The following is a 16,032-nucleotide window of genomic DNA, read 5'->3' as shown; positions in this document are numbered from 1 at the left end:
ATTGTTTAGCTCAGCCTGAAGTAGGGGCCACCAAACACTAGAGTGCACTATACAGTGAATCAGTGGATAATCTGAACATTGCTTGTGAAGCTGGGATCCAATTACAATCCTGTTCAACATGCAATCTTCAGTTTGCTCGTGCAAAGCTATTACACAGTCATGCTGAAGACGTCAAACACAAGCACGAGTCACGGACATTTATGAAACACGTTGCTGCTATGGTGTAAGACTACAATGATTGAAACTGCATGAAAGTATGTTATTATGGAAGTGATTATAATTGAAGTTCCTTTATAAACCAACAGCCAAAAGTCTTTTTTGTTAAATCATAATTCTAATGAAAGTTAATGGTGTCAGATACACACTTCATCAATATTAATGACTTCATGTGGTAAATATGCAAGCACACTTTCACATGAGATCTGTTGCTTCATGTCTTTTTCTTTTTTTTTTCTTCCTGCAGGGTTGCGCCATCTGATGATGTCATATTAATAAGCTGAAGGTTGTCCTACTTCCAGATGAGTTGATTCGGGGACGTTTCTGGAACCAGGACCTTCCCTCTCCGAAACAGTCTTGGAGATCATAGTTCCCTGCTTAAACAAAAACAAAAGAAAAACAAACAAACCTGAAATCCAGGCAAATGTTAAGTTTCACGAGTAAATATTGTATAAAGTGCAATATGAGACACCAAACTGAACTTTGATCTGAAACTAAGATGAAATGTTTAATGTAGTAAAAGATTCCAACTGCAGTGGAATATGGTGTAGAAGTTTACAGGGCCTTTTTAAGGTTCGCTTGTGCGTTTCAAAGCAGAAGAACTGTGTTCAGGGGTTTTCTGAACCTGAGGGTTGCAGGTTGCAAAATCATAAATCAACATAAATCTTATATATTTAAGGGGTAAAGCAGGATCCGGTTGACCAGTCGTTCAAAGAAAACGTCAGGCTGAAAGTGGTGAACAAGACAGCTTGAGGAAACACCGCTGCAATTAGATTATTTTTTTAAAATTTGGTTTCATTATGATTAGGAAATGTGTGAAAAAAAAAAAAACTTGTAAACCTTTGTTACACCTTAGATTGTATCTTAGAGTCATGCGGTGCGTGAGTCGGCTGGGTGGGGAAATTCGGCTGAGCGTGTGGGTGGTTCACGCACCCTGCGTCGGCGGGCTAAAGACTCCGGCTCCTCTGCCAAGACGAGGCTCGCTGCTGTCACTTCTCTCTGTATGCAGCTGCTGGGAACAGCTCTGGGGCAATGCTTAATAACACGGGACGGGAGGTTTCGCAACATTTAGTCTACTAACGCAACTACCTGGAATATCTCGGTCCTCCCACAGGTAAACTCACCTGTTTGATTCTATTTCTTATTGTTTGATTGGACTGTTGTAATTATCGTTTTTTCTTGTTTTCTCAAATGAGCCCGGCTCTGAGTGGATTTTTTCCTGTTTAACTGGGTTTAATAGGCCTGGCCAGACAAAGCTGTAAAGTTGCGTAATGAGGCAAACCTCAAAGAAAGCTTTGTGTTTGAGCATATCTGTAAATACAATTTAAAATGCTTCCTCAGCAAGATGTGGGCACGTCAGCCTGGTGTTTTCATTCTCTCTGAAACAGTAGAAGTGAGCTAGTCCTCAGTTTAATAATTTGGCCCAGTGTTATGATAACTTCCTTCCTTTTATCATCAGTGTTGCGTGTTCCAGTTTTAGAGTTAAATGTGTTGCAGCTTAAAAGTTATTTGGCCTTGGAAGAAACTGGCATGGTGCACTGATCTGATAACTTATCAATTCTGCTTTTAATCTTAATAGAAAATGCTGAATTCCTAAAATATGATTCCAACTTCCTTGCAAAGTATTTGAAGTCCATGCTTCGATTTATAATCAGAATCAGAATCAGAAAAGCTTTATTGCCAAGTACATTTTTGGACATACAAGGAATTTATTTTGGCGTAGTCAAAGCTGAATAAATAAATAAGCTGAATAAAGTAAATTAAATGATGATACAGCAGTCTAGAAGTACACACCTGAACCTCATTGCTAGACTGAACATGCATTATTCAGTAATAATGCACTGCAGATATTCTCACATAATTGATGAGTCGATACTGATCCAGACTGCAACAAAGTGTTAACCTTGCAGAAAAAAACTGTTCTAACTTCTAAGTTTTATCTTGTGTTCTCATTTCACAGATCCACCTATAAAATGGCTCAGGAGAACTCCAGCTGTCATTATAATGAGACCATGCAGTTCTTCTACAACAAATCTGGCCAGAGACACAGTTTGGACAAATCCCTGCTTACACTGGTGCAGGTGGTTGGCTCCATCTTCTGCATCTTCATTCTAGTTGCTAACTGTATGGTCATTGCTGCTGTAATCACCAATAAGAGGTTTCACTACCCTTTCTACTATCTTCTAGCCAACCTTGCTGCCTCGGACTTCCTGGCAGGCATAGCGTATGTGTACCTCATGTTTAACACAGGTGATGTGTCACCAACACTTACTATTAGTGAGTACTTTTTACGACAAGGACTTCTGGATATCAGTCTCTCTGCGTCTCTGGCTAATCTACTCGTTATAGCTCTGGAACGCTATATTTCTGTAATGAGCTGGAAAGTCCACAGCAACCTGACCAAGAGGAGGGTGACCTTGTTGATCATTTTGGTATGGAGCATCTCTGTCTTCATGGGGGCGGTGCCCAGCATGGGCTGGAACTGCATCTGTAACCTAGACAGCTGCTCCCAGATGGCTCCCATCTTTAGCAGGAGCTACCTGGTCTTCTGGTCAGTTTCAAACATGGTTATTTTTGTTGCCATGGTGGCAATCTACATGAGGATCTACACCTATGTCAAGAGGAAGACAACAATGCTCATGTCACACACTTCCAGTTCTATCAACCGCAAAAGGACGCCTATCAAGCTCATCAAGACAGTCATGGTTGTGCTCGGTAAGTGCTGCTTAGAATAGGGATTGGGGGGATATGTGAAACCCGTACTAAGAATGGAATATGTAAAGCGTTTCAGACCAGAGTAAGTACCTGATAAAAAGTTAGGTAGTGTAAAAGTAAATCGAATATCATTCACTTAAATCACTGTAATATTTTTGCTGTTGTACACCGCTTCACTTTTATATTAGACAGTTATTCTGACCAGAAACGTTTTACATGTTTGTTTTCAGTATGTGTTCCACACAAAAAGACCACTGGTGGCGCACTGCCTCGTACCTCTATTTCATATGTAAAAGATCAGCAGCTACTGTGTAAATAACCGGTAAAATGCAAATGTGACAATGGTTTTAAGGTTTAGAAAGCAGCGTTTGCATAAACCAATATGATATTGTTGAAATTGGAGTTGTTTTAGGCCCTCTCAAATTAACTATTAGCCAGGGACCAACTTATCTGGTGTATGTTAAATGAAGATTTCAAGGAATGTATCTACTGTAGGTAGGATACTAACTGCTTATAACCTACTCACAGTACCTCAAATTAACCTTGATCTCTTTAGCTTTTCATCATTGTAAGCAAAGTTTGCTAACCATTTTTCTTTTGTCTTTCTCAGTGTGAATAATCTCATAATTTCCGTCCTTAAAACAAAAAAAGTTTAAGCGAACAGCCTGCAAAATGTGTCAGATACAGGCAAAATATCAAAAATTAAACTAGTATTGAGTTTTAATTATATTAATATTAGCCACTAAGTCATTAAATTGAATATTGCATCATTATCACTTTCTAAATTATTGTCTACAAAATAAAAAATGGTAAAATTGTATATTAATTGAGGAGTTTTGTTGTGTGTTAGGCCTAGTTTGGAAATCCAACTGGCACATCAGGAACAAATGCACTCTGTTACACGCCACACACCTGATTCCCAAGAACCCGCATGCTGACTGAAAGCACACACTGGTACGCCATTACGGCATCGCTGCCCCGGTTCAGTGCATTACCCAACAAAGGTGTTCTGATGACGTCATCTTTGTGTGAAATGGACCAGGTATCACAAGCAAGATCCATTGGTGTTGGATCTGCAGCAGAATATCGTGTAATAGTGAATCAGCTTAGAGTTAGTTTAAAAACAATTGAGCTTGACTGAATTCATTTTATTTTCATAGTGAGCTGTTTTTTTGTTTGAAATCTGCAGCAAACTCCAATGTTTTTTTCATAGTGCTGTCTTGGTGAAATATTTTTATGTCAGGATTTTTGTTTTACTTTTATCCAAATAAAAACATGCACGAGATGGTTGTTGTCTCTCCCCTGGAGAAAACGCTCTGTAATTTGGGCCTCCCTCTTCATTCGTCCACATGGCTCCATAATGTACTGTACGGTACATAGGAGCTGTTTGCCTGTATACACCCTTTATTCCAAGCTGCTGTGTAATTATCTTCAATGCAAGCGCGCTACTACACGGCCTGTGTGGCCAACCGTTCGCCACACAACATTGGCCTTCAGCGAACGTCCTCTACTCTCCACCCAGAAGGAAAAGCTATATTTGAAGATTGTCAATTGTTTTCACATGCTCCTCTGCAAAGGTTCCTGTGTGACTCCATAGCCTTGATTTCTCTCTTTATGCTCACCTTAAATCTCAGCATGAAGCATTTTAAATTCATTCCATCATGTTAATATATTACCTTTGATTTTCCGTTTCTAAAGCACCTGTGTGCAATGTTTCTGGCTTCAGATCTTACTGATAGAAGGATCTTACAATAAAAGGGAAGGGAAAGGAAGAGAAAACTTTTGTTCCAGACATAAAAGCTTCTGGTCAACTGGAGAAACCAGTTCAGGGAAGCATATAGACCTCACTGCTTTGTCAAAGGTAAAACTAGAATGAATAAAGGTACCTTGAAGTCAGCAAAATGTACCGAAGCAGTACACTTCTACATTACATTTCTACTACCTCTTAATGACTCTTGTCCTGTTAAAATTGGTTTTAAGAATAATAAAGTCAATAGACATAGTTTGACAGGTGAGACCTACACACATATTAAAACTTCAACTTGTTCCGGGTAGACTTATGCAACCAGCATGAGATTCATGAATAAAAAAAGTATCATGTTCAGAACATGTCCGAATAAAATCCTTTCTGTAGTCCTAGTTTAAAGCACAAATAAAGCCTTCTTTTAAACAGGTGATTCAATCAGTTTATGGGCTCTTAATACAGTTCACCTTTTTTGTTTTAGATATAAAACTTCTGTTTTTCTACCCTAAAGGTACTTTGCAAACGACAAAGCTAAACTTTACTGGTGTTCTTGAACTCCTCTTGTCTGTTTCTACATGTGCTGGGGCAAACAAAGTGAAGTGAGCTGCAGCTCCTTATGTCTCTTTGCTCTGCTGTTTTGAAGCACAAATCTTCAGAGATGCTGGTAATAAGGACAAGTCACTGCTTGCAGCTTCGTCCATCTGTAGCTTGTGCCCCAACATGTTTGGAGTAAAAGGCTAATTTGTTTTTTCTGTAGCATGGTGAATTACTAATGTGAGTTAAATGCTAAGAGATACTGAATATGTAGATTAGCAGCCAAACCAGGACATACCTGTTTTTTGTGATTCTTCAGATGGGAGAAGATCCACTAATGTGCTCAAAAGACAAGGAGGTTTTCCTCACAATAGAGGAGTTTAGGATTACAGAAACATAAGCAAGGATGGTTACATTAGAAGGCATGCAGAGAGGCCAGGAAATTGTTTTGTGGATCACTTCAAAGCATTTAATCTATTTACAGCAGAGATGCGGCAATAAGAGATTTGGTAACACTCTGATATAGCAGTTTAGATCTTAGTCGACTCCGATTTCTTTTTAGGAACTATAAATAATGTTTATAGTAAAATGTTTATGGCAAAAAAAGGCATTATCTCCTAAAAACAGCTCAAAATTACAGAGCTCTACCTGCTTCAGCGAAAATCTGCAACCACAGTAAAATCCTCTAGGATGTTGGACAGAGGTACAAATCTGAACAAATAAAATCCAAAGAGAAAGAATTTCAACATATCTCAGATTATACTTGACAGATCATACCTTAGTAAGTTTTTTTTCCTCTTTTTGGACACCTCAAAATGTAGAAATCACCATACCACAAGATGTATATATTTATGTATATTTTTTAACAAAACAATCTAAAAATAAATATCATGGGTCCAACTTAACATTAACAAGGAAACTGTTGTGATTTAGTGTATCCCTTTGGGATTAATAAAGTATTTTTGTGCTTAATTAAATTTTGTTAGATTGTTAAGCCATTCAAGCATTTTAACCATACATAAGCCTGCAAATGCTTTTCTGTAGCTCTGCATCATTATTTATTTATAAGTCGTCATCTGACTGTTTGTATTTGAGAGAAAGAAATTAGATGGTGTTACATAACACTGCAGTCTGCAATGTGTATTCCCCGCAGACTTCCAAAACTGTACAATTTGATAAAGCTGTCAACTTTTCCAAATCCAGCATGTTCCACAACTAGTTACAGAGTATGAATCAGAACAACCTTGCCACTATCAACCCTGAAAAGCAGACTTCTATTCTCAGTTTCCTTTTCCAGAAGCTCCTTACACATTTTGTACTTCCTCTGAATTCAAATATCCATCCCTCTCCGATACTGAAAATAGCTTACTTCCTCACACTGACATCTTCTACACCGAAGAGTGTTGTTGCTGGTCTAATGTGGTGTGCTCATTGATCAGTAGGAAGAAGACTGGATATTTAGTTTCTGCCAGTCCAGTGTAAACACATCTCCTGCCTATTTCTCTGTGTATCTTTGATTTTCAGAAAATGTGCAGCATACAAAGCAATACCTGCTGTTCATTCAGTGCAGTTTTGGAATTAAAAGAGTTTTCAGTAAAAGTCAGTCATTTTCTACCGCTTATTCCATAGTGGGTCGCTGGTGCCTATTTCCAGCAGTCTATGGGCAAGAGGCGGGGTACACCCTGGACAGTTGAGTAAAAGTATTTACTTTAATTTTAATACATTACAAAAGTAAATAAACTCCATAAGTGAATTTTTGTACCAATAAAATTATTCTTATTAGCTAGATATAAGTAAAATATAAGCAAGTAACACTCTATTTTCAAAATCGCCTGAGATGCCTCCTAGTTCACTATGAAGTACCATATCTGTACATTTTACAAATATCATAGTTTCTTGTGCCTTTATACTATATTTGAGTGATTTAATTCTCTCTCTGAACTGACTTCTTATTCTATTGCCATTAACACGTCCTGATTAGTTCAAGTTACTTCTGAAAGTTTAACCCTTCAGCTCGAATATGTCCAAATTGTAAAAACAATACCTGTAATAAACTGTTTTTTGTTTCAGTATGAATTGTGCAAATACATTTTATTGTAATAATATGTAGAACATGTAGAATTTAAAACTTGCACACATTTATAATAAAATATACCTTATAATTTTTTCGTGTTTGTAGGAGCCTTTTTGATCTGCTGGACCCCAGGTCTTATGGTCATGCTCTTGGATGGCGTGAACTGTAGGACGTGTGATGTCAAGAAACTGAAGAGTTTGATGCTGCTACTGGCTGTTGCCAACTCAGTCATGAACCCGTGCATATACTCCTACAAGGACAAGGAGATGTGGACAACGTTCAAGAACCTCATGCGCTGCATCGGCGATGGGACGCGGCGGCAGCGGTCGACGCGCGCCAATGCCAGGCCCCTGAACTCTGATCAGGATCCAGGCACTAGTCCGCCAGCCTCAGATGAAATGAAAACTGATGATAATCAATCACTCGATTCATGAAACACCATTTTATGGTAAATTATGCAGAACTACTGTCCCAGTCGGAGTGGGCACACACAAACACGTGAAGACTGAGCTGACTTGGATGAGCCTTCGGACAGTTTATCTCTAGCAGTCCTCAGTGGATTGTTTTCCACAGATTGAAAGAGTTTTCTTGAAGAGACACTGCAGGCCATCTGCTCAGATCAAAAGAGATAAGATAACTTTATGCACTACTAAATTCCTCAATGCTTTAAAGATATCCGGTTTTACTAGGATTTCATCCATTTGGGCACATTACTCCCATTCTTGTGTAATGGGAGATTCCCATTCCAGTTTCATCTTGTTTTCTTTCAGTGTCATCAGATTCCTCTGACTCATTGTAAGTGAGGGTAATGCTGTGCTCCAGTGACCGATGAAAAAGTACATTTATACACTTTGAACCCTCGAAGGGTAAAAGTTGTACAAAGCAGGACTTCACTTTGTTCTTATTATACATTTGTTTATATTTGTTTTAAATTTCCTTTTTCTACTGCATATGTAGTTTAAAAAATACATAAAAGAGGATTTTGAATTAAATTATGTTTGGGCAGGACAGCATTAAAAATTATTTGTGTAAAATTACTGTAAACTGCTGTAAAGTAACTGTACTTGAAGATACTGTAAGAAGTCATTTTTGTTATACCTCTTGATCAGATGTATATCTTTCATACCCTTCTGTCTCATCTTTTTTGATTACTTATGGAAAGAGAAGTTCTCTCGTATCCCTCTTAAAAAGCCTAATGAAGATAAACATGCTTTTCTATAGCATTTTCTGAAATCTACTTCAGCTCTCTGCAGCACACTGGATTCTGTTAGAGATCCAGCTTATGATATGTGCTTCGGACATTAAGGAGGATAGAACAGTGACTCCCTCCCCACACAGACAACTGCATGAACTCCTGCCCGACTACATCGCTAATTCATGAGCAGAGTTTAACTGAATTTTTGTTAGATCTAGTATTTATGCCTGAGCTGCCTGAAAGGACCCTTCATCATCAAAGCTATTTGACTCTTATCTTGGAGTTTAGCTTTTATAAGACTGCTCAGTAGAAAGATTCAAAGCTCTAAACGGAGATGACGCATGCTCGTGTACTCATGACTGTTGGACCTGTCAGATCATAAACAATCACCACTCTTAAATAACTTTTCTGCTTGTTCCTTTAAAACCTTTCACTTTGAAATGTGCTTCATTTGTATAAAGGATTTCATGTGGAAGCAGAGAGAAACCTCCTCTCCTCCATGATTTTATATCTTGTAGAAAGAATTATTAGCTGTGTTGCAGTAAGGACACATCCAACAATATTCAGGACATGGCACCTAAGGACCTAAATGGTAGACGTTATTTTCTTTATTGTCTACTTTACCTAAAATGAGGATAATAGTTAGCTTAATGAACATTGGGTGCTATTTAAAAACAAATCACATTTTTGATTGAGAGAGTAGATCATGAAACAAGATTTAACTTCTGTGTTAATGTCAACTTTTAATGCATTTCATAGACTGCTGTTTTGAAACCACAGTGGTTTGCCTTGGTTTATATTAAAACACAGATTGAAGACTTTTACAATTTCTCACATATATATGTCTAGATCTTTTATATATAGACTGAGAGATTTTGCCGATCAATAAATTGCTTCACATTCCACCAGTATCTTTGTCTTTTCTGGCTTTTTGTCCCAGTTATTATTGGAATAGTATGCTATTTAATATCAGATCAAGTTGAAAGTAATATTGCAATAAAAGTAATATTTCTTTCCCTTCACTTGCTAAATATTAATGTTACTAATAACAAAAGGAATGCTGCTCTTATCATAAACAAACACCCACTTCACATCTATAAGGGACCATGTGACTAGTTGCAAGTCCTGTTTGAGTCTGTTTTTTTTTTCTGTTGAGTGTATTACATAAAAACGTTTTATGACAAGACATTTAAGTTCATTACAAATCTATTCAGAATATCTAGCCCCAACTCAGTCCAGTCCAGTCCTGTTTAGATTCAAATCAAAGTCTAGTATATATTAAAAAAAGGTTCATTTACAGAGTCTACCACAATTCCTATTTAGTTTAGGAAACTGCATATGGCCATTGATAAGGCTAATAAATCATATCTTTGAAAAATCACATTTGTCAATCATTTTCATATTAGTCTCAGATCTTTCAATAAATAATCTGAAGGGCAAATTCTTTTACTTAATCTGTGATCTCTGATTCTATACATTGTAGAATGAAATGAAATGATGAATATGAAAATGTAATTGTTCACAGCCCTTTGGCTTTGCAGTAAGAAAGTCCCAGGTTTCGAATACCGGCCTTTCTAGATGGAGCCGGTGTTCTCCTGGTACATGCATTTGTTCTCTCTGGGTTCTCAAGCTTTTTCTAACAGTCCAAAAACATGACTGTTAGGTTAATTGGTTTCTCTAAATTGTCTTTAGGTAGAAGTGTCTGTGCTTCATGGTTGTCTGTCTGGTGTGTCTCTGTGTTGCCCTGTGATGGACTCTCGACTTCTCCTGGGTGTACCCAGCCTCTCATTCATTGACGGCTGAACATGGGAACCAGCCTCCCTGTGACCCTGCAAGGACAAGTCAGTACAAAAAAGCAGACGGATAGATGGATGGATAATTATTCACAGAAACCCAATGTTGACACACCAACTGATAGTGACAAGCTATATTTAAAGTAGTCACTTGTGAAATCAATAATTAACTTACTAGTAATCATAATAATATATTTTAATAATTTAACTGAGCAAAGAAACTAAATGTGGTATCAACAATTTAAATGCTTATAGGGTAATTCCAAAGGGAACCGAGAATAAACGTTCAGAGTGTTATCAGCTGGAGGAAGATTTAATTTGATCAATTCTATAAATATCAGAATCAGATCAGTTCGTACATACAAACAAGGAATTTGACTCGGGTACACTTTGCTCTCTGGGTTTTTGAATATATTTTAAATATGTTTATACACATATCTTTATGTCCTTAAATATACATATATACAAAGGTCCATTTGCAACTTCAGTATGCAGTTGTTTGGTACTCTATTAAATGTTCATCAGAGAAACTGTCTCTGTGGCGGCTGGTTTTAGTAACAGTGCTCTGTAGGTGCGGCCTGAAGGCAAAACTCTAAACAGTTTATGTGCAGGGTGTGAGGGGTCTGCAGAGATTTTAGCAGCTCTTTTCCTGACCCTAGACCTGTATAAGTCCTGGATGGAGGGAAGGTCAGCCCTGATTATTCTCTCTGCAGTCCTGATTATTTGTTGCAGTCTGGACCTGTCCTGTTTTGTGGATGAGCCAAACCACACTGAGATGGATGAAGACAGGACAGACTGAATGATGGCAGTGTAGAAGATGACCAACAGCTCCTGTGGAAGGTTGAACTTCTTGAGTTGCCTCAGGAAGTACAGTCTCTGCTGGGCCTTCTTTTGAACAGTGTCTATGTGTGAAGACCATCTCAGGTCCTCAGAGATGGTGGTTCCTAAGAACTTGAAGTGGTCCACAGCTGACACGGTGTTGTTGAGGATGGTGAGGGGGGTGTATGGGGGTGGTGTTCTCCGAATGTCCACAATCATTTCCACAGTCTTGAGTGGGTTGAGTTCAAGGTAGTTCTGACAACACCAGTGTACCAGCCGATCCACCTCCTGTCTGTAAGCAGACTCATCACCGTCCTGGATCAGTCCAATGACAGTGGTGTCATTTGCAAACTTCAGGAGTTTTACGGACGAGTCCGCAGAGGTGCAGCATTTGTGTACAGAGAGAAGAGGAGTGGGGATAGAACACACCCCTGGGGGCACCAGTACTTATTGATCCTCTGCCTGCACTAAAGATCTCAGAGGAAGAGGTAAACAGGCTCTTTCACCGCATGAAAACAAAGAAAGCTGGAGGACCTGATAACGTCTCCCCATCATGTCTGAAAGCCTGCGCACATCAACTTGCTCCGATCTTCACAAGGATCTTCAACAAGTCACTGGAGACATGTGAGGTCCCCTCCTGCCTCAAACAATCCACCATCATCCCGGTGCCCAAGAAACCCACCATCGTAGGATTAAATGACTACAGGCCTATAGCCCTGACGTCTGTGGTCATGAAATCCTTTGAGCGGCTGGTGCTGAAGCACCTGAAAGACATCACAGGCCCCCTGCTGGACCCCCTGCAGTTTGCTTAACGAGCAAACAGGTAGGCAGATGATACTGTTAACTTAGGTCTACACTTCATCCTGCAACACCTCGACCACCCAGGGACGTACGCCAGGATCCTGTTTGTAGACTTCAGCTCGGCCTTCAACACCATCATACCAGACATCCTCCACCAGAAGCTCACACAGCTCAACGTCCCAGCCTCCACCTGTCAGTGGATCAACAGCTTCCTGACAGACCGACAGCAGCAGGTGAGACTGGGGAGCATCTTCTCCCGATCCAGATCAATAAGTACTGGTGCCCCCCAGGGGTGTGTTCTATCCCCACTCCTCTTCTCTCTGTACACAAATGACTGCACCTCATCGGACTCGTCCGTAAAACTCCTTAAGTTTGCAGACGACACCACTGTCGTTGGACTGATCCAGGACGGTGATGAGTCTACATACAGACAGCAGGTGGATCGGCTGGTACACTGGTGCGGTCAGAACTACCTTGAACTGAACCCACTCAAGACTGTGGAAATGGTGGTGGACCTTCGGAGAACACCACCCCCATACACCCCCCTCACCATCCTCAACAACACTGTATCGGCCGTGGACCACTTCAGGTTCTTAGGAACCACCATCTCTGAGGACCTGAGATGGTCTTCGCACATAGACACTGTTCGAAAGAAGGCCCAGCAGAAACTGTACTTCCTGAGGCAACTCAAGAAGTTCAACCTTCCACAGGAGCTGCTGGTCATCTTCTACACTGCCATCATTCAGTCTGTCCTGTCTTCATCCATCTCAGTGTGGTTTGGCTCATCCACAAAACAGGACAGGTCCAGACTGCAACGAATAATCAGGACTGCAGAGAGAATAATCAGAGCTGACCTTCCCTCCATCCAGGACTTATACAGGTCTAGGGTCAAGAAAAGAGCTACCACAATCTCTGCAGACCCCACACACCCTGCACATAAACTGTTTAGAGCCTTACCTTCAGGCTGCCGCTACAGAGCACTGTTTACTAAAACCAGCCGCCACAAAGACAGTTTCTTCCCCCAGGCTGTTTCTCTGATGAACATTCAATAAAGTACAGAACAACAGCATACAGATGTTGCAAATGCACCTTTTCTATTAGATATGTTTATATTGTACATTGTAAATTGTAAATTTGTATATTCTGTAATGCAAAAACAGAACAAAAGAGCAAAGAGTACCAGAGTCAAATTCCTTGTTTGTATGCACGAACTTGGCAATAAAGCTGATTCTGATTCTGATTCTGATTCTGATCTGGTGCGGGAGAAGATGCTCCCCAGTCTCACCTGCTGCTGTCAGTCTGTCAGGAAGCTGTTGATCCACTGACAAGTGGAGGCTGGGACGTTGAGCTGGGTGAGCTTCTGGTGGAGGATGTCTGGTATGATGGTGTTGAAGGCCGAGCTGAAGTCTATAAACAGGATCTGGGCGTACGTCCCTGGGTGGTCGAGGTGTTGCAGGATGAAGTGTAGACCTAAGTTGACACCATCATCTGCCGAGCTGTTTGCTCGGTAAACAAACTGCAGGGGGTCCAGCAGAGGGCCTGTGATGTCTTTCAGGAGCTTCAACATGGGGAGACGTTATCAGGTCCTCCAGCTTTCTTTGTTTTCATGCGCTGAAAGAGCCTATTTACATCTTCCTCAGAGATCTTTAGTGCAGGCAGAGGATCTGAAGGTAGGGGATTGGTTGCTTTATGGGAAGAATTTGTTCCTGAATGGGATGTGGAGGTGATGGTTTGAGGTGTGACTGGCTTCCTGTCATGTCTGCAGTAGAAGCCATTCAGACAATTAGCTAGGCGAAGATTCTGTTCAGGATGGGTAGGGGGGCTCCTGTAGGCAGTCAAGTTTCTCAGACCGGTCCATACAGCCGAAGCATCACCAGTAGAAAGGCTGTTCTTTAGCTTCTCACTGTAGCTTCTCTTGGCTGCTTCTCTTGGCTCCTTTGTTATTTTGCTCCTGGCCTACCTGTACCGTGCCCAATCTCTACTGCTGTGAGCTTCTTCCCGATCCCTGCGCAAGTTCCTGAGATGTGGAGTAAACCATAGCTTGTTATTCCCAAAGGTGCTGAATGTCTTGGTCTGCACACACATGTCCTCACAGCAACTGATGTATGATGTCACCACATCAGTTAGTTGGTTTAAGTCAGTGGCTGAAGTTTCAAAAACAGTCCAGTCTGTGCATTTAAAGCAGGCCTTTAGCATCTGCTTTGATTCCTCAGTCCATTTCTTAACAGTGCGAACTACGGTGTCGGGACCCACAGCCATGGTTACAACGTGAAAGGCCAGTACAGACTTTCCTGGAACTTTCAAAATAAATTGCATTAACTTACTTCCGGCACAGCCAGGAAATGGGGTAACTACAGACTTCCTGTGACGTGAGTGTCCAAATAAAAGCACCGCTCTTGCTACATCCTGCCTCTTCCACACGGCCTCCAGAGGGACCGGATAGGAGGGACAGCGCGTTAATGTCTCTTTGCTGGCAAAAAGACATAAACTCTTCAAACTAGATCCAATGGTGTCATAAGATCACGTGATCATATGCACAAGTTAAGTACTGATGAATTACTGTTGAAAGAATCCGGTATTCATTCATAAAAAGGGGAAATTAAGGTATAAGCATTGCTTTACTTTCTCTATGAGGCCTGCAGAAGCAAACTGTGTTCCAGAGAATTCCCTGCAGAGATGCTGTCTCTACAAGCCGAGTCTGAAGAAAGGACAACGGCCCCGCATTACTGTGGTTACGATAATGTGCAGTTGGTTGGCGGACAGAACGAGCCGTCTTTCATCCACAGCTACGGAGGTTAGCTGGATGCTGGAAGCTAACCCTTTGTTCACAGAGCTTTCTTCAAACTTCGTCGTCGCCCGGACAACTCCTCAGCATGATTCATACAAGGTTTGTTGTTTGGGCAGAGTAATAGAGTTATTTAGGATGAAATGATCTAAACGTTTTTCACTTTATGAAGTTTGGTTTTGTTTGTGTTGAACTCAGCTATCTTGGTGCTGGCAGACTTATCTCCAGCACACGTTCTCAGCTTTGTGTTTTTAAAGTTAAGACAAACTTTATTTAAAGGGTGATTTTAAACACAGAAGATCGGCCATAACACGTCGTCTGCGCTTGTGCAATTTAACCCTTTTATTGACGGTATTTTTAAAGGTGTGTGTTTGATTCTGGTGCTAAGCTATCAGCTTCTTTGTTAGCTTTAACTGCTAACAGCTTAGGACACGTGCTTGCCTGCTAAAGAATATTTACCCAGAAAAGTTGTTAGTTTTCAAGCTAGTAAATAATGTGTCCCTAAACCTTATTTTACTAAATCTGATAACTAAGTAAACACCATTAAGCCCCATTTCTCCAGAAAGATTTGGCTCTTTTCCAAAATACTTCCTTAAATATTTTACCATCCCCTTCCTAATATTTCTTTGAATATTATGTTAATAAATAAAGGCAGCTGATGATACACCGTTGAGAATTAGTCATCAAGAAGGTTAGTTTTATTCAGCAGATCATTCTTAAAACATTATTTTATTAAAATAATATTTGATCTGATCTTGCATTGTGAATGGTTGTCTAAAGATGTACTGATTATTGCCTAAGTTGGTTCCAAGACTTACTTAACTTCATTTCCGGATTCTTCAAGATAATCCTTGGTTCTCAAACATAAATAACATTGTATGGTAATGTTGCATCACTCTTTTGGTCATGATTTTAACCATCTTTAATCAACTTGTTTATATTGTACATAGCCCATTAGTCTTCCTTATTCTTTAATTCTGCTTGGTAGTTTAGTTGGATTGTTTTAGCATAGTAAAGAGTTTGTTGATTGAAATATGTTTGACTTTGAGTTGACTTATTTTTGTTAATAAATTCTTGTATTTTAAGAAATTGTGTGAATTCATTCCATGTGTGAGCAGAGTTTTGCTGTTCAATAATGTCAGAGCTTGGCTCACACCTTTCTATTTTGTCCTAATACCACTGCCTTACTGGGCTGGTATTCACAGGACAACCCTTAACAGACCGAAATATTATTTGATAAAATATTAAAATATTAATATTAAATAATATTCTCAGATTCATAATCGCAACAGCGGGTTTGGAAGCTCTTAGTCTCTGTCTGTAGGTTGGGATGAGGTGGATAAGAGAATGATCCGA

At 39.9% G+C, this 16,032-nt stretch overlaps 1 protein-coding gene across 1 annotated transcript; it reads left to right on the top strand.

The window, feature by feature from the left end:
• Positions 1-1,135: 1,135 nt before the first annotated feature.
• Positions 1,136-9,389, top strand: lpar3 (lysophosphatidic acid receptor 3). Its single transcript, XM_047373810.1, has 3 exons — positions 1,136-1,330; positions 2,177-2,931; positions 7,389-9,389. Exons 2-3 carry the CDS (start codon positions 2,190-2,192, stop codon positions 7,715-7,717), a joined length of 1,071 nt encoding a protein of 356 aa, XP_047229766.1. The 5' UTR covers positions 1,136-1,330; positions 2,177-2,189; the 3' UTR covers positions 7,718-9,389.
• Positions 9,390-16,032: the final 6,643 nt, after the last annotated feature.

The sequence above is a fragment of the Girardinichthys multiradiatus genome, chromosome 9, assembly GCF_021462225.1.
Source record: "Girardinichthys multiradiatus isolate DD_20200921_A chromosome 9, DD_fGirMul_XY1, whole genome shotgun sequence".
Taxonomy (NCBI): Eukaryota; Metazoa; Chordata; class Actinopteri; order Cyprinodontiformes; family Goodeidae; genus Girardinichthys; species Girardinichthys multiradiatus.
The sequence above is the reverse complement of the archived record's forward strand: the minus strand, read 5'-3'. Positions and strand labels throughout refer to the sequence as shown.

Bases quoted from the DNA above. Each gene is read 5' to 3' on its own strand.
- lpar3 (XM_047373810.1), top strand. From the start codon at position 2,190: ATGGCTCAGGAGAACTCCAGCTGTCATTATAATGAGACCATGCAGTTC. The intron at 2,932-7,388 runs GTAAGTGCTGCT...TCGTGTTTGTAG, and splicing joins GACAGTCATGGTTGTGCTCG to GAGCCTTTTTGATCTGCTGG.